The 20,000-nt window shown below is 33.4% G+C and overlaps 1 protein-coding gene across 2 annotated transcripts in view; it reads left to right on the top strand.

Annotated features, from left to right (window-relative positions):
• Positions 1–20,000, top strand: part of LOC136828417 (nephrin-like) — a 1,390,497-nt gene that overhangs the window by 1,082,668 nt on the left and 287,829 nt on the right. For both annotated transcript variants that reach the window (XM_067086456.1, XM_067086455.1), the window contains one exon: positions 1,436–1,568. In XM_067086456.1, coding sequence (XP_066942557.1) covers positions 1,436–1,568 — 133 coding nt within the window. The remainder of the gene's footprint in view (positions 1–1,435; positions 1,569–20,000) is intronic.

The following is a 20,000-nucleotide window of genomic DNA, read 5'->3' on the forward strand; positions in this document are numbered from 1 at the left end:
GGAGAGAGAGAGAGAGAGAGAGTTTAGGGTTGTCATTCAGAGTTTTCCCAGTCAAGAGTTGGTCAGTAATTATATGTTGTTATTCAGAGTTTTTCCAGGCAATATATGGGTTATATATCATATATATATATATATATATATATATATATATATATATATATATATATATATATATATATATATATATAATATATATATATATATATATATATATATATATATATATATATATATATATATATATATGTATGTATGTATATATAGTATATATGTGTGTGTGTGTTTGTGTACTTGACAAAAGTGGTTATATCGTCAATACTCCAACCAGATTCTCAAACTTGAGTGTAAGGAGAGGATGTATTACTGAAACAATTTTTTTTATAATTTTTATAATCAGCTCTTATAAAAACCACTGTCTTGATGCTACTCAAAATTATTCTTCATCGAGACCTTTATTATTTTCATGTCAAAATGAACAAGAATACTGTATTTTATATTTTTTATATATATTTAATTCATTTCCGATGTAAATCATTCACTTTTATTTTGATAGTTCCGTATCAAAATTTTTTTTTTTGAAGAATATCAGACGTATTCTTGGAGAAAATATTTATTGCTTCGTGTCTAGTCATCCTTCTGCCCTTTCGAATTTCATTTCATCATGAAAATTTTTATTTAAAATGGAATCATCGTTGTCTGATATTCTTTTTATCTTGTAAATTTTTGTAAATTTTAATTGGTCTTGCTGTTTCTTTTAATAAATACAGACTCATCACTTGAGGCAACACTTCATCCACTCATGTTTCAAAGACTATGCAGAAATTAACAAGAATTTTTTCTCTCTCTCTCTCTCTCTCTTCTCTCTCTCTCTCTCTCTCTCTCTCACACACACACACTCTCACACACACACACACACACACACACAAACACATTATTAACTCAGCATGCTATTTCATTTCAGAATGAAAGTCTTTTCATGTACACCTTTATCTGGTCTTTCTCCCAACTCCATTTTACCTTCTCTCTCTCTCTCTCTCTCTCTCTCTCTCTCTCTCTCACACACACAAACATTAATTCAGCATGCTGTTTCATTTCGGAATGAAAGTCTTTTCATGTACATATTTATCTACTCTTTCTCCCAACTCCATTTTACCTCTCTCTCTCTCTCTCTCTCTCTCTCTCTCTCTCTCACACACACACACACACACACACACACACACACACACACACATTAATTCATCATGCTGTTTCATTTCGGAATGAAAGTCTTTTCATGTACATCTTTATCTACTCTTTCTCCCAACTCCATTTTTTACCCTCTCTCTCTCTCTCTCTCTCTCTCTCTCTCTCTCTCTCTCTCTTCTTCTTGCTGCCGTCGTTAATCAGCCCCGAGGCCATTACAACTGCTAACTTAACGACAACCTTATCTTTACAGGGCCTATGTCTAGCGTGAGTGGCGTAGCAGGGGCTCCCTCCCAACTCCCATGCGTAGTCACCCACAACCAGGTGGGGGACACCCCTACCCTCGTCCTCTGGTACAAGGATGGGGCTCGCCTCCCTTTCTACACGTGAGTACACAAAGCATATTTTGATTTACACAAAATCAATACAATCTGTATTTTAGAGATGCTAAAAAAAATTAATATTTATTCATTGGAAGGGTGGGTAGAGCTCTCGGCTAGCACGCTGTTGGCCCAGCGTTCGACTCTCCGACCGGGCAATGAAGAATTAGAGGAATTTATTTATGGTGATAGAAATTCATTTCTCGTCATAATGCGGTTCGGGTCCCACAATAAGCTGTAGGTCCCGTTGCTAGGTAACCAGTTGGTTCTTAGCCACGTAAAATAAATCTAATCCTTTGGGCCAGCCCTAGGAGATCTGTTAATCAGCTCAGTGGTCTGGTTAAACTAAGATATACTTTCCACAAAATTAAGAACATGCCAAAGAAAGAACTATTGTGAAATACATAGCATGCCGTCTCGTAGATAGCAAATTCTCTTGTAGTTTAAGGATGTTCTAAGACGTCAAGGAATGAACTGCAGTGGTGTTTTCTGTAGAAAATACTGAATATGTTTTGTACGGAATAGTAATGAGTGACCACGCACCAGATGTAAAAGATTCATGTCTTGTATTAAATGAACACTGATGGGCATGGCATAACTCAAGATAGAAAAAAAGCGTAGTTTATGACACATTTAATTAGGCTATAGACTGAACAGCTAGATTAAAGAAATTAAAACTACCATTCAAAAGAGATAATCGATTCGTGTACATACTATTGCGACAGTTCTCTTGATATTACGCGCAAGAAAATTTTCGATCAGATCAGAGTAAAGCCACTTTACGTTATTTTGAACATTACATAGTATGTATGCATTCAAGTAACAGTGGTAAATTAGATTTTTTTTTTTACAGTTGAAGAATCGAGTCATTAGAATCATATTTTAGTGTTAGGAAAGACGAATTATTTAGCCCAAATATAACATACAAAAGAAATTGTCGGTTCTCTCGTTTCCTGAAAGATTAATCAAAGCATCAGGGTTTCATATCTGCCCTCGTGATTGCTCCCACGGGAGGGAAACAGAAATTCTATGACTTCCTGATATTCAGTCTAGATTTGCTGTTAACTCTTGTAAATTCCGTGGCGGCCGAATCAATATTCTTTTTACAAAGGCAGAATTCACTTCACAAAATTGCCAATAGATTCAGTATATTTTTTTTTCGACAGTGTTCTCTTCACTGGTTTTTAGACGAAGGCAATATTCTCTTCATAAACGACAAAAGGTTAATCATGATGAAACATTGTGTAGAAAAAATGTAGAGAGAGAGAGAGAGAGAGAGAGAGAACACAGTGCATGTGTGATAGGGAAGTGATAACACGTTGCATAGAAAAGATGTAAGAGAGAGAGAGCTCCAGTAAAAGGAAACAAGAGCGGAAGCAAATAGCAGAAAACCTTTTTTATACATTCTTGTGTTTACTCATTAAGGCAACAGTAATTATTCAGCGGCAAGCATAGTGTATTTGCTGCGTGGCCAAAATTAAAACTCGTCTGGTGCTGCTGCTGTTGACGCCGTTCAAACGACAACAAATCAATAGCACATTAAGTCAAGGTTGCGCTGTTCGGATTAAATGATTTAGTTAAAAGACGGGCAACATGGAATGGGAAAAAAGCTTTGAGGCAAACTTGTTGTTTTGGAACGAATGAGCAATTTTTTTTTTTTTTTACCTTTGGGGATTTCGAATTTCTTTTTCTCTTCTTTTTAGAATTTTCATAACAGATTGTTTTTCCATGCTACCGGGTAAATTTTTATAAGATTATTGTTGAAGGCTTTTACGAATGTTTTTCAGAGAATGAGAAGTGTTTTATAAGAATTTTTATATTTGTATTTTATTATGGGAATTCATATATATATATATATATATATATATATATATATATATATATATATATATATATATATATATATATATACAATCATGTGTGCTACCTGTATCTCCGATGTGTGTGTGTGTGTGTGTGTACCACCGCGCCATCTTATATATATCCATATATATATTTAGAATTTATCACTTATATAATTCCTTCGGTGATAATTCTCCATCTTCGAGGTAGCGTGAATTTGATATTCCATTTGTGTTGATTGTATATAAATCACGGTGTGATAAATATATATATATATATATATATATATATATATATATATATATATATATATATATATATAACAGCTTCTACGTGTTGGCAAGGAACTTAATAACACAAATTCTGAAAATTTTGATGAATGCTATTTTGGAAATGAATTAACACTATTTCTATGACTTCGGTAATGGAGGTTTATGTCTGTGTGTGTTTTTTTTTATTAAATAGCAAAATTTTCCCTCTTTAAAGATGGGAATTTTGAAATAATATGCAGAATTTGGATTCATTCGTCGAAATTTAGGTTTGGTTTTTCGTCTTTTTTCAAGTATTGATAAGAGATTTTTTTACATCAACGGAAATATACAACATAAAAGTTGCATTTATTTAGGAATATTTGTGTTAATACAGTTTGACAAGTTTGGAAAGCACAGATCGTAACAAAGTTTTGAATTCATAAAAGTAAAATCTGCAAATACCAACTTGGCTCCTGTTGCTACTTAGTCAAAAATACAAAAGGACACAGGTATGAATTAAAACACATGAAAAGGAAAAATAAATGGATTATTGTTGCTTTAAAGACTTTTGTAGACTCAGTCGTGATTCACATAATTGTAAAGATATTTTCTAAAGGTTTCTAAAGTCGAGTTATAATAATGAATATATAATCTGATGCTGAATTTATAGTTAATTTTCTTAAACAATGTCAGCTTACTGTTTACAGGTCGAGCTTTTTGAAAAGATAATTGACTTTCGTAGTTTTGTTGAATCGCGATATTGTTTACAACTGTGAAAAAAAATGATGTACAATGGTCATCCAAGTAAAAATATTTTAAAGGTCAACAATAGCTTTCTTTAAATTGCAGATATAATTGTGTACCCCGCGATACTTCGAGTCCAGACTTAATAAGTCTGTATGATTAGAATAATTGCGCTTTATGTGCAATAAATTTTTCTTGTTGTCAGGGTATGTTTACCTGGTAGATAATGGCAGTTGCAGAGATTTCTCATTAAAATAGGGGCACCAAAAATAAAGAATTGGACATAAAGCTTGATCGATCTTTATACAATTCTGTCCATTTAGTTCATTCTATAGTATTTGGATTTTGTCATAGGAACCGTTATTCAATATTGACCCGTTTATTTATTTAATTAATGTTAGTTGACATTAATAAGATGAATATTGTTAATAGTCTGTATTTCTTACTATTTCATTGTGACGTTAGGGTACAGAGAGACTACCAGCCGAACAGTGAGAAGTTCAGTTTTAGCTATCATCAGTAATTAGACTATTATTGAAATAAAAATAAAATCTCTCATTTTTCATTAGAACGTTCCGGGAACAGAAAAGTTCGTATGTTTAGTACGAAGCGAGATTTTTTTATAATGTAATGCACTTGCATGATTTGTTGGGCTTGTAAAGGTCACCTCACTGGTTACAAGGAGTTTTGTGTGGTCGTATTGTTACATTTTAAGGTCAAATATTAATTTTTTCCATTAGAGACTGTTTGAAAAATGAAACACATGGACGCAGCAGGATTGTTAGAACATCGTTGGTATATTTTGCATTTTATACAAAAACATCAGGTGTAAAATCTTTAAATCGAAGCGTGACTAAAACATGCAAACTGGGGGCGGATTTAAAATAGAAATCAAAACTGTCTGAAAAATCGAAGCTGAAACATTTATTCCGAAATATCAAAATCAAAACTTGTTTGAAATATTAAAGAGGAGTCGCCTTATAAGATGTGAAACAGGAACTTGCACGTCGTATTAAATGTTAAAATCGAGACTTTTGTTGTGACGCTGAAACTGAAACGCATTAATGGAACTTAAAATTGAAACCTGCGTTTGAAACAGAGAATCTGAAGTGTAAAAGCGAAATTCTGACCTGGAACTGGGAAACTAAAAAAAAAAAAAAAAAAACAATGCTGGAACGTGTGTATTGAATTATTGAAATCGAAACATGTATCGTGCAACATGATGACTATAAGTCTTGTGTTAAGTTAGATCAGAAATTTGTCCGTGAATCATAGATGTATAGTGAATTTGTGCTTTAGACCAAATATGATTTTTAAAAAACGTCATTGTGTAACATTGATTTGTTTATGAATTTTATGCTATAGAAAATTTATTGGTAAATTTCCTGGAATTTTTGATGGTTGATAGTGATCCAGATTAATTGCTGTTGCATATTGTTATTGAATCGTGCATCGTAACGTCTTTTATTTTCTTTTCACTTCGCTGTTAGAAGAAAAATAAAATATAAAGAAGTTAACCTTAGTTTGAAAAGCAGTATCAAGTAAGATAATTTTGTGGAAGTGTATTCTCCTACCATCGCTGAAAGCAAAAATTGAAAAGCAGTGAAAAAAAGTAAGACACCAACGGTGCTTTTAAAACAATTTGTTTTCTTCTGGCATTTTTGGGGAAATTTTTGCTTTTATAGTACATTAAAATCTCTCATACTTGAGCTTAAGAAGAGGTGACAGACAGACAAAAGTCGAGATAGAGTCAGAAGAAAGCAGATTGAAGGTGAGATATACAGAGATAAGTAGAGACAGGGAAGCATTAATTAAAAGTCATGCAGAATTACAAAGGCAGAGAGAGAGAGAGAGGGGGGGGGAAATAAGTAGAAACAGGCAAGCATTAATTAAAAGTCATGCAGAATTACAAAGGCAGAGAGAGAGAGAGAGAGAAAGGAGTTTTCAAAGATTTGATACAATCCTCCAGTTGATGAGTGATCCACAAGCAAAAGTTGAAGAAAAAAATTGTTAGTTACATAAACATTCCAGGTAAACATGGAATCACCGACGTCGCTTCAGATCTCAAGGGATGTGGTTTTGACAACCCTTTCGAAGATAGAATTAACCTGATAAAATCCAGAACGAGTAAAGGAGCAACGCTGAGAGAAAATCGTCGAGACAGAAATGCCGAAGTTAAAATCGGGTCCGACAGGCGCGATTGGACCAGACTCTTTGATGCATTCTCTCTCTCTCTCTCTCTCTCTCTCTCTCTCTCTCTCTCTCTCTCTCTCTCTCTCTCTCCTCTGCTGTGTCAGGTGCATTATACTTTCTCTTGTTCAGTGTTATTATGTTATTTTATCTGTTTTATTTACTAATGACGTATTTTCATGCGAAGTCATTATTGATCTGCGGGTAGTAATATTTCGTAGGCGATCGTATTATTTGTTTATTCATCATTGTTTACCTTTTATTTTTTATTCATTCTTTTTCCAGTTCATCGTATCTCTTTCTCCATTGTTCTTCCATATTACTCTTCATCATCTCTTTCCTAATTTTCCCCTTCATATTCCCCTGCTTTCCTTCTATTTACCTCATTATCTCCTCCTTCACTTCTTCCCAACTTGCTGGGTACTTCGCAGATCTAGAATTCGTCAAGTGTTTACATTCGTTGAATTCACCGCTGGGTTCAGTGTGCTGTTATTTGCGGCCTCCATAAAGAAGTTCTTGTGTTTGCTTTGCATGTTGATCTTATTTACATGACGTGTTATCAAGGCGAGCTATAATTTTTTCGTTGTTTTTCCCCCCGCGTTTTGAATAATAGATAAATGATACTTCCTGTCTTGGGTTTGTTTGTTTATTTTCTGTTCATATTCTTCCTTTCTTCTTTTCATTCTTCATGGATTTTCACGTACCATTGCACCATATGATTACATATTTTTGTTAGCTTTCTAAATTAATTTCGTCATGTGTTTAAAGTCAGCTACTATCTGCAATATTAGTTCAGTGTGAAAGATCTCTCTCTCTCTCTCTCTCTCTCTCTCTCTCTCTCTCTCTCTCTCTCTCTCTCTCTCTCTCTCTCTCTCTCTCTCTGGTTGTATGATAAATCAAATGCTTGGAACTTTAAAATGATTAGATCCACCTCTTATAAACTTTCAACAGAACTTGGGATCTGGTCTAATCTGTATTGGGTTACAGTATGGCATGAAAGCCACAATAGTGAATGACTGACGGTGAATGAGTAATTAGTGAATGATTTTTGAGTAAGTGAAGATGATCTGACTTTAGATTGTCGGTTTCAGGTTTTGGAATGACAGAGAAATGATGGCTTTTCTGTTACGAGGACATTTTAACATATTTCCTTTTTTTTTTTATTTTAGTTGCTGTGAAAGGTATTCCTTTTTAAGATACAAGAATAGCCCAGGTGTCTAATGTGGTATTTGATGTGATTTGGCGTCGTAACATCTATTATCATAAACGCCTGGGTGTGTGAATTGGTGTTAGGTAATGTTTTTCAAATTTGTTTATACTTTTATTTTAGGCTTTGAAGACCTTAGGCATTTAACGTTATTTCGTGATAGCAAGTCGACCATTTAAACTTCAGTCGTGCTTATCTTGCACCTATTTTCTCCGATGATATTCCTTTCTCATTTACCATGACTGACTGTGTCTATTCAGTCCCACTTAGGCTGACAATGTATTTTACTTTCGGAGTCTTGACCACACTTAGATTCTTAATTATCTCCCAAATTCACATGAAACATTCAAGTCCAGTAAAATCTCCTTTCCGATAGATTCAGGAATGTTCAGCACACGGCATTCCAAGATGTGCAAACTTAAAAATTCATGATATGTATTGGGTAAGTATATTGTGCAATTAATATTCATTGCCTTATTAAGGGTTAATGTGTGACCGCGGGTAATTTTATAGCGCTGCACATTCTAACTCAAGTTCCAGAGAAATAGGTGAGTATTGTGTGCTATGCAATGGCTCACTTAAAGGTGATGTATTTTCTTTTTTAATATTTTCTCTCTCCGTTCCTTTTTCAAGTCTGTGTCTTTTTATTTTTATTTCAGTTAGCTTTTTCCATGTTTATTCGGAAAGGTCTTAAATTTTCAGTTTACTAGTTTACTTGTTACATATACTTATATATATATATATATATATATATATATATATATATATATATATATATATATATATATATATATATATATATATATATATATATATACATATACAAATATATATGTATATATTTTATATGTATATACATATACATATACATATATATTTATATGTTTTACAGTAAGACTGTGAAACCAGGGATTCCACGAAACCCCTGAAATTCTCAGGGAATTTGTGAAATCACCAATTCACCTAGGGACATTTGATCCCCGAGGGACTAGTACTAAACAGGCGAAACAGTGATTCATCTACATGTTCCCCCCTCGGGGATCAAATGTGTTTCGCCGTGTTCGGTACCAGCCCCTTGGGGATCAAATGTCCCTAAGTGCATCTGATCACATTTGATACCCGAGGAGCTAGTACTAAACATGGCGAAACACATTTGATCCCCGAGGTGCTAGTACTAAACACGGCAAAACAGTGTAGATGAATCACCGTTTTGCCGTATTTAGTACTAGATCCTCGGGGATTAAATGTACCCAAGTAATTGGTGATTTCACGAAAGTCCCTGGAAGGTTTCAGGTACATTTTTCTTTGTCAACCCTCACCGTTCTTTCCCTAGCACTGCTGTCCTCTGTCTTATTTTCTCATTCACAGTCCTACCATAACCCCCTTGTGCTCTGAGTAGCACAGTGCCCGTATAATTCTTCCCGTATCCCCTGTCACTTTTATCCTTGCACAAATTACCAATCATTCCCTCTTCCCATTCATTTAGGATCTGTCTTTTACCCAAAGATACCTTACACACCTAGGTCGGCCACCCAGTCACACTTTTAGTACCATGCTGCAGTATCTCACTTGTAATCTTACCAAAACCTGGAGGCCATCCATAAATTAACCTCTTGATTGCCCTTCTTATATCCTCAGCATTCTTATATCCTCCCAATCATTCTAAAACTCACAATAGTTGTGCTTCTTAAAGAGACTGCCTCCACCATCCCAGGAATGCAGCCACCTCAGGCAGTATCTCTGTTTGCATCTTTTACATGAGATTCATTTATTCATTAACTTTTTCCTTTCCATGTAGTTCCAGGTAGAACAAATTCAGATCTCCCAAAATTTCATATATATATATATATATATATATATATATATATATATATAATCATGAAGCTACAAATGTCGCTTAATATCAAATTCACACTACCCCGGGAGTATCCCGATAGGGAATTATCACCGAAGGGGAATTTATAAGTGATAAATGGATTGGTACTGCCGGGTCGCGATCCCACTACACAGAACTTATCCAGCAACTCCAGTCGACGTTCTACCACTGAGCTATCAAGAGAAGTACCTCTCTTGATAGCGGTCGCAATCCCACGACACAGAACTTATCCAACAACTCCAGTCGACGTGACCGCTCCCGCGACACAGAACTTATCCAGCAATTCCAGTCGACGTTTTACCACTGAGCTATCAAGAGAGGTACAGACCCGGCAGTACCAATCCATTTATCACTTATAAATTCCCCTTCGGTGATAATTCCCTATCGGGATACTCCCGGGGTAGCGTGAATTTGATATTAAGCGACATTTGTAGCTTCATGATTGTATATAAATCACGGTGTGATAAAAATTTCATATATATATATATATATATATATATATATATATATATATATATATATATATATATATATATATATATATATATGTGTGTGTGTGTGTGTGATTGCAGATGTTATCCTTTAATTTCATTTCAATGAGAATTAGTCAATTAATTTTGGAATGCGACGCTAACAAGAGACAAATGCTGAAAAATGTAATTGTATCTCTGTATCTCTTTCAATTGCATTGAATGATGAAACCTAATTAGCGTGCACACAAATTCCAGCATAATTACAGTATTGAGAAGTAATGATCACATTAGCAACAAAAGTACCTGATTAAAAACAGATATTTCGATGCAGATGGTGAGATATTATTTTGAGATATAATTTTGTTATCTCTCCTGTTCCATTATATTGTAAAATATGTATGTATATACATGCACACACATATATCTTATATATATATATATATATATATATATATATATATATATATATATATATATATATATATATATATATATATATATATATATATATATATATATATATATGTATATATATATATATATATATATATATATATATATATATATATATATATATATATATATATACTGTATATATATATATATATATATATATATATATATATATATATATATATATATATATATATATATATATATAAGAATATAAATATATAGTACTACAAGAATAGAAATATAAAGAAGAAACAGTACTTAAATAAATGGTAATACCTAAATAAAAAGATTGATATTTAAAGAGGGATGACTCACTCACATGCATAAAGACTTTAAAATTCAATAACCAATAATAATAATTATACCAACGTCAAGGAAAGTCAGTCATTTCAAGACGACGAACAAGATACAAAGCACCTTCGTACAGAAACATTATTACAGAACTGAGAAATTCATAGAAAGAAACCATAATGAAGTAAAGTAGATTTCATTTTAAAGACGACGAGCGACTTTAAAAAGAAAGGGAAATGAGAGGAAGCCGCGACAGCGGAAACTGGCACTTTAATTTTGTCAACTCCAGCATCGCCTCTCTAACATTTCTCCGAACGTCATTCGGTCCATTAGTTACGGTAGACAAACACTTCACTCGGTTGAACACAGCCCAGACAAATTCCGGCGCCGATATATCATCTTTGGAAGTTTCATCACTCATCTCTCTCTCTCTCTCTCTCTCTCTCTCTCTCTCTCTCTCTATATATATATATATATATATATATATATATATATATATATATATATATATATATATATATATATATATATATATATATATATATATATATATATATATATATATATATATATATATATATATATAATCACACATACACAGCATTTATACATGCTACATGTGAGTACTGTCTTTTCGTATGTATTAATTTGATTGCCACGTGATGGTTCCAATAAATTGTCAATTTGCCACTCTCTCTCTCTCTCTCTCTCTCTCTCTCTCTCTCTCTCTCTCTCTCTCTCTCTCAGCATTTATATATGCTACATGTGAATATCGTCTCTTCATATGCATTAATTTGATTGCTACGTGACGATCCTATAAATTCTCTCTCTCTCTCTCTCTCTCTCTCTCTCTCTCTCTCTCTCTCTCTCTCTCTCTCTCTCTCTCTCTCTCTGTGTGTGTGTGTTTGCGTGTGTGTTTGTAACCATGTGCATATACACATCACAACGCACATTGCTCTTTCTAAAAGGGTTTTTGTATTCGATCTGGTATAATTCGTTAAAATACCATTTCTCTTCTTGGTCAAAACAACATTTTAATTCACTGCAATGTTTTTATATTAATTTTGTGTATCCTGCACACGACTTTTTATTATTCCGGTAAAGCTAGAGTACTGACCGTTAATTTTTTTTTCTATTTTGCACAATTTTTATTGCGCAAAAAAAAATCTATTTCAGCATTATCTTTGAAATATACAGTTATTTTATTTTACGTATCACTATATTGAAAAGTAACTTTCATCCTCCGTGCACAATTAGTCTAAACATTTAAGGTAACTATCGTAGTTAATATTAAGTCTGTCTTATGGACAATTTTTCAAAATTATTTGATTTGTGTCTACCTGATACTGTTGATTAAGATTTGTAAAAGCTAATACATTCACCAATAATTATTTTATTATTTTGCGTGTTTAATTAATTAAATTATGTAATGGCTAGGCATCAGTTTAACCTCTTCCAAATAACTTTGATTAATTCTGTTATGACTAATGTTTTGAACATTAGCTTTAGCTTTACAGTTTTATTGCGATTTTTTCTTTAGATTACTTTATTGTTTAGTTTTCCACCCATATGTACTTAATTTGACTTTTTGCAAATGGTTGGGATTCAACTTTAGATTAACCAAGTGATGTACATAAGTTAATAGACAATAAATCTGAAATGAATTCTATGTTTTCGACACAATTTTTACTTAAATGGCTACTGTGATCATCTTTACCTTTGTGTCTATCAAAAGCGAAAGAAGTGTTTAGAAATGCATTTTGCTCTTCTTATCAAGCCGTGTTTTGCATCGAATAGTTTGCAGTACGATATTCACATTTGATGTGGATATATATATATATATATATATATATATATATATATATATATATATATATATATATATATATATATATATATATATATATATATATATATATATATATATATATATATATATATATATATATATATGTACACGTACATATACACACACACACACACATATATATATATATATATATATATATATATATATATATATATATATATATATATATATATATATATATATATATATATATATATATATATATATATATATATATATATATATATATATATATATATATATATATATATATATATATATATATATATATATATATATATCATTACTCGTTGCCAATCGAAAGGTTATTAAATTCCGTTATAATGGAATGACTCCTTTAGTTTAGCAGTCGTGGACATATTTCATTTTTGAGAAGAATTGAGGAATTCGTCGTCAGTTCACCGTCTTGTAAACGGACTGCAACAGTCCAAAATTCTTGACATTCTTCTGTGTTATCCCAATAATTTAACTTTCCTCTTTTCAAGAAGTCTTGCCCGTCTCGGTAAAGTTATCAGATTGATCCTTCCTCATATCTGACGTATTGACGGTATGTCATTCCTCTTCGAATGCGTATGTAAATGAGCGTTTTCCCACCCTTGCCGGCAAATTGCGTTTTATTCAGTCCTGGACTGTTTGTGACGAGAAGGCAATTAAATCCCTTGTAGAAAATGCCACTTCCCCAGAACTTACGGAATTTATTGGATGGCCAATAATGTTCACGTAACGGCAAACCATAATTAGCTGGAGGGAGCGAGAAATATTTTCATATCAGAACGACTGTTTTGTTTTTATTTACGCTTGGTTTATCTTAGAAATCTGAGACTCGTGTCAAAAGTTCGACTTTTGCGGGTGAAATGAAGTTCATTATTATTATTATTATTATTATTATTATTATTATTATTATTATTATTATTATTATTATTTATCTTGCATGGTAGTAAAATTCATAGAGATTTGCTGTCATATGGCTTGGGCCTGTATTGTAAGACAGTAATGTGCGTGGCTAAAAGAAATTGGTACTCTTGTAACGTTATCATGACTCGAAACAAATTATTAAAATGGAATGATATTGGCGATTCCACAGTCAACAATTGTTATAGCAATTGGAAATATTTATTCTAGGCCCCAAGATGTAATTATTAACATTAATACAGTTTTAGTCGTTGTGCCATCCAAACATTTTGCTTATGATATTTACAAGCTTTTTCATTGTCATCATCAGTATAAAAAGAATCATTAGAAATAATAATAATAATGATAATAATAATCCACCATGAGACTATTACTACATGGTGCACGGTAGACATTACTCAAATGTGTTCGAAGCTTCTCACTTTTTTGCCTTTTACTTTACCCCATTCCGTCTTCCTTTGTTCCGTCTTGCTGTTCAACATCTCTCATTATTATTTTTGCCAGTTTCTCTTTTCGATCCTTGTACTATGTCTCCTTTACTCTCTGGATCATTTTGTCTTGTTGTCCAATTTTTCTAACAGACTTTTTTTTTCTGTTTCAGTCGCTAAATGGCTGAAAGTGCCCCAGTGTTTGGCTCCGTAGCCCAAATTTCATGATTTATGCGTTCATGAAAATATGAGTTCAGTGCGGAAGTCCATTAGTGTAAGTGTTTCTTTCCCGCATTCAGCTCCTCCATTTCATTTCTCATTTCCTAGCCCTCGCCTTCTTCCTTGTCCTGTCTTTTGAAATAAATCGAGATCGGCTTTAATGCCTTTCACCCTTCTCAGTACTCGCTTTGAAATCTGTCATTCATTCTCCCATTTACTCTGCAGTTTCTTCTCTCTTTCCCCGCAGCTGTCAGTCTGTCTATTGTCAGCACCTCAATTATTTTTATTTCCCCATTCCACTTCCTCCTTCCTCCTCCTCCACCCCCTCTTCCTCCTCCCCCTCTTCCTTCTCTTCTATGGAACATCGGTCCCATTCAGTCGAAGTGCCACACTGAAGAGCGTCACGCGTCGGTTCTTCCCTTCACATTTTGAGTTATATCATAAAACAAAAGAGCGTCGTTACTTCACGATTCCTATTCACGGAGTGCAGTAGCCTTCATACGGAACACATAATTTCAAGGACATGGCCTGAATTGCGTTTTAAATCCCCAGAGATACATGCTGATTTCGTGTGATTGAAGTGAATTATACTTACACACACTTAAGCCGTTTATACATATGCTCGCACAAATAATATGTATATGTATACTGTGTATATATGTGTGTATATGTATATATATATATATATATATATATATATATATATATATATATATATATATATATATATATATATATATATATATATATATATATATATATATATATATATACTGTATATGTATGTGTATCCGTGCAAGTATACGCAGACCTTAGTTGAGTGAATACCGTAATTACATTTATGTCTAGTTTCTTAACGAGAACTTATTTGTATTTCTTTTGCCTAGTATTTCAGGCAGTAACTATTCATTCAGACACTGCGTCAACAAACAGGATAGCAAAGAAATGATCAGCAATTTCCTAACAAACGATAACGTCAAACAGTTTGAATAGGTCATTCTCTCTCTCTCTCTCTCTCTCTCTCTCTCTCTCTCTCTCTCTCTCTCTCCCTGATGTGCAATTATCTCTATGAATTTATGAAGACCACTTGTATTATTATTTTCAACATTACATTACCCGTATCAAATTTCCACGCGGCGAAACATATTTGATTTCAGTTCCATATCTCATTCATATGCACATGAATGTGTGTATGAACACGTACTGAAGTTTATATACCAGCTAGTTAAGTTGGTGGGTTGGACAACGATTTCCTGAATTAACTATAATAATAATAATAATAATAATAATAATAATAATAATAATAATAGTAATAATAAATTTATTCTCACATTTGAGAGTTTTAGGTTCGATCCCGATGTGAGTTACAAATTTATTTCTGGTACACACGCGATTGTGTTGATTATTTTCTTTAACAATAGTATTGATAATTAATAGCAGGTATGATTCACGATGATTATACCATGATAATTGTAATTCTAGTAATTACTATTTAATCTAATTTTATTATCATTATTAGTTTTGGAATATTAGAAACTCCGTCTTACCTTCCTTCCATAAATCCAGCAGGAAAAGTCTGCAGGAATCCAATTCTGGGGAGACCCGACTATCGCCTCCTTCAGCTAAGTCGGTCGACCCCGTTTCCTCAGGTAGAGATTAAAGGAGAGTAGACACCGTACTCCTCCTCCTTCTCAGAGAGAGAGAGAGAGAGAGAGAGAGAGAGAGAGAGAGAAGCATTTACATTGGAATTGAAGGTGGAATTGTATGCTTGGGTTCTACCCTCGGCAGGAATTGAAGACGGAATGGCATGCAAGGCTCTCTCCCTTGGCAAAATGATCAACAGTTCAAAGGGGAATTTCCTCTGGAATAACGCTCTCTCTCTTGTTCGTAATGCCATTTCTTAGGGACGGTTCGGTTGTGTTCTGTTTTATCTTTTAATTGGAGGAGTGTTCCTTCGGAATAATGATTTCGGGCTCGGACGGGTAAGTTTAACTGTTTTTTTTTTTTTTTGTCTACTGATTAATTTTGTTTTGTTCAACTTTCACCTAACATTGGAAGTAGCTGTAATTGGTTCAGAAGTTTGATCTGATTAGCTTTTGTTCTAAAATCCCGTTGTGTTGGAGGAATCTTTCTCAGCAATATTGATGTCTGGTTCTGAAGAACATTATTTTTTTACGATTTTTAATTTAATGGGGGATGGGTCCGGATTTGTTCATCAGTAAACTTTTATTGAAGTCATTATTTGGAAAGATACCATACGTTTTGTGGAATAATTTTGGGGTGGAGTATCTTTATTCGTAAAGGATGATTGTTCAGATATAAATTTTGATTGAAGTAACATTGTGGTTACTTTGGAAATCGCGGCTTTTTTTATTTCTAGGTTGCATGGAAAGAGTGGAACAGTGGAGGTTTAATGTTTCCTTTTACCTGATAAGGGTGACACAGTGGCATCTGATGTCGTATGAAATTGTGGAACAGTGGCTTCTGGTTTCATCGTAAAGTGTGGAACAGTGACCCCAATTCTCGATGGAAGATTACCAGTACTTAGGCTCTTTGAAGATGTTTTGGGGCTTCATCTCTTCGAAAAATATCTCATCATCCGTGATTACATTTGTAAAGTTAGCAATATCCTGCCGAGTAAAATTCTCTCTCTCTCTCTCTCTCTCTCTCTCTCTCTCTCTCTCTCTCTCTCTCTCTCTCTCTCTCTCTCTCGATATCGTGATTCTCATGTTTCTTATAATTTCCCATTCTTGTAAGGCATCGATTTGAATGGATACCGAATTTTCAGCAGTTCTTCCTTCCATCTCGTAAGGTCGCAACCGACAAGATAATTTGCAGAATTGCCGAAAATCCATTCAGCGGCTAGATTGATAATGAAATAGCAGTGCCTTTATTTTTAAAGTATATAGTATATAAGCATTCAGAAATCCGTAAAAAAATTATAAATTAACTATCGTATTTTCATTTGTTTCTTCATTTGGATCTTAAGTTTTGTAGTGGCAAGCGTATCTGAAAAGTGTTAATGAATTGAGAAGAGGTCATTATTATTATTACAAATATACATATCACTGGTAAAAAAGTGGCTATTTGGATGTGTGTGTATGTATGTATGTATGTATGTATATGTATATATATATATATATATATATATATATATATATATATATATATATATATATATATATATATATATTACAGTCAATAAGCTTTCGATACAGAAAATAAAGTCTCTTGACTGGGAAGTTCATAATTGAATGATACCACTGCAAAATATTTTAGTGATGTGTGCAGATGTATTCGACGTCTTCAAAAAGATCATTTAAAATGAACATTTCATGCATAACATATATTCGAAAGTTGTAATAGAATAAATAAATAACTGTTCTCTATATATAGTATATATATGTATGTAGATGTAGGACAGTTATTTATTTTTCTTATTACAACTTTCGAATATATGTTATGCATGAAATATTAAGTGTAAAATATCTTTTTGAAGACGTCGGATACATCTGCACACATCACTAAAATATTTTGCAGCGGTATCAATCATTTTTGAACTTCCCAGTCAAGAGACATTACTTTCTGTATCGAGAGCTTATTGACTGTGAAATTTATCTGCATAGCAACCAGCAATACCAAAGCGCCATTAGTTTCGTATAAAGCATGCAAATGTGGGTCAGTGTTCCCAGTCATGGATAAAACGTACTAATGTAATATGTTCCTGTCAGTACAGTGTGCAAGTTGGGATTTATGTTCGTATTAAAGACAAGCATTGTGGGAGTCTCCGTCTTAATCATGAAATGCCAGTAAGTCTATAGACTAAAAAAAAAATAGACATCCCACATATTTCAACTCTTTACAATTTTTTTAGTGAAGGGAAATTAATTTATTGAAGGTTTTAAATTTACTGCTAAGTTGGCCTTGCGGTCCGCGAAGCTCGGCAGCATTGCGTTTGGTCAGTACTGGTGACGAGCAAGATGAGCTAGGCGCCGTATTTATATTTTAGCTCGCCACCCCCCCTCCTCAAGTTCTCAGCAGATCTCTAAGGGTGGGAAGGCTAGCCCCATGCCCTTTTCTTGGTTGAAAGGCTAGGAGGCAAGGCTGGGAAGGAGCCGCGAGCTTTTTAATGCGAAACCACTATTTTTTAGTACCCATTCACAGTGTTTCGATGTCAAAATTACCAGAAAGAAACATATGAACGTGGCATATACCTGTTAAATGTAAGTTGAGAGAGAGAGAGAGAGAGAGAGAGAGAGAGAGAGAGAGAGAGAGAGAGAGAGAGAGATTTTACCCTGGGAATACTGAATCATACCCTTAAAGAGAGATAACGACCCACACTCAAGTTTTTACCAAGTAAGGGAAAACAGTTTTATACCAAGGGAAAGGAAAAAGGGTGAATTTTACTCAGTAAAAGAAAACATTGTTTATAACGAGAGAGAGAGAGAGAGAGAGAGAGAGAGAGAGAGAGAGAGAGAGAGAGAGAGAGAATCTTACTCTGAGAGGGGTTATCCGAGTTTATGTCTTGAACGAAATTCTGAGGAAGGTAGAACTGGGTGAACGGTAATTTTTGAGAGAATAAATTAGATTAAACAACGTTAGCACCTAAACGTAATCAGGTTCTATTATGCTTCGGTGAAATTAACAGCTTTCATAAAGTACATAAACACCAGAACCTTTTGTAAGATTTTTTTTTCCACCCTGTACCCAATTACTGGCTTTTGCAAACACATGCATACTTTCTCTCTCACACACAGACCACACACACACACACACACACACACACATATATATATATATATATATATATATATATATATATATATATATATATATATATATATATATATATATATATATATATATATATATGTGTATATAAACAAAATACAGTAAACAAACACATTTACATACATATATATATATATATATATATATATATATATATGTGTATATATATATATATATATATATATACACACATTAAGACTTTACATATATATATATATATATATATATATATATATATATATATATATATATATTAAGACTTTAATATATATATATATATATATAAATATATATATATATATATATATATATATATATATATATATATATATATATATTAAGACTTTCCCCTTTTTTAGAGGGTGGGGTTTCAGAAAGGCATAGGCTTAATCTTCTGATTTTTCAGCAAGTCCTAGGATGAGGTTGCCAGCCCCAAGCCCTTTATCATGACTACAGCAGATGCTGGTTCCCATTTATACCTGGGTAGACTTGTGAGCGATGGTCTGGGAGTTAGCTCGGTCCCAGTAATTGTCAGCCGAGCGCTGCACAGGCTCTTTACAACAAAGCAGGTCGAAAGGCAAGTCAAGTAAATGAAATAGTTGCCAGGTAGCCTGAAAGTCAAGGCAAGTTGTTAGCCAACAGTCCTGTTTTGGGGCAATATGCCTCTCCACGACTGGCAGGTTACTTAATACTTACTTGGTCTGTGAGCGCAGGAACTTTGTCTTTACTTGCTCTGGAACCTGAGTGATGCAGTCACGCTCTTTTTGGGTTGTTGATAGGGAAAGTGGGGGTAAGACGTTGCCGACCTTAGTGGCTTTCAGTAAAGGGAAAGGTCGAGAACTGGGTTAACAACCTCCCTTACACCCTGCCCCCTGTTGTAAAAAAAAA

The sequence above is a fragment of the Macrobrachium rosenbergii genome, chromosome 42, assembly GCF_040412425.1.
Source record: "Macrobrachium rosenbergii isolate ZJJX-2024 chromosome 42, ASM4041242v1, whole genome shotgun sequence".
In the NCBI taxonomy this organism is placed as follows: Eukaryota; Metazoa; Arthropoda; class Malacostraca; order Decapoda; family Palaemonidae; genus Macrobrachium; species Macrobrachium rosenbergii.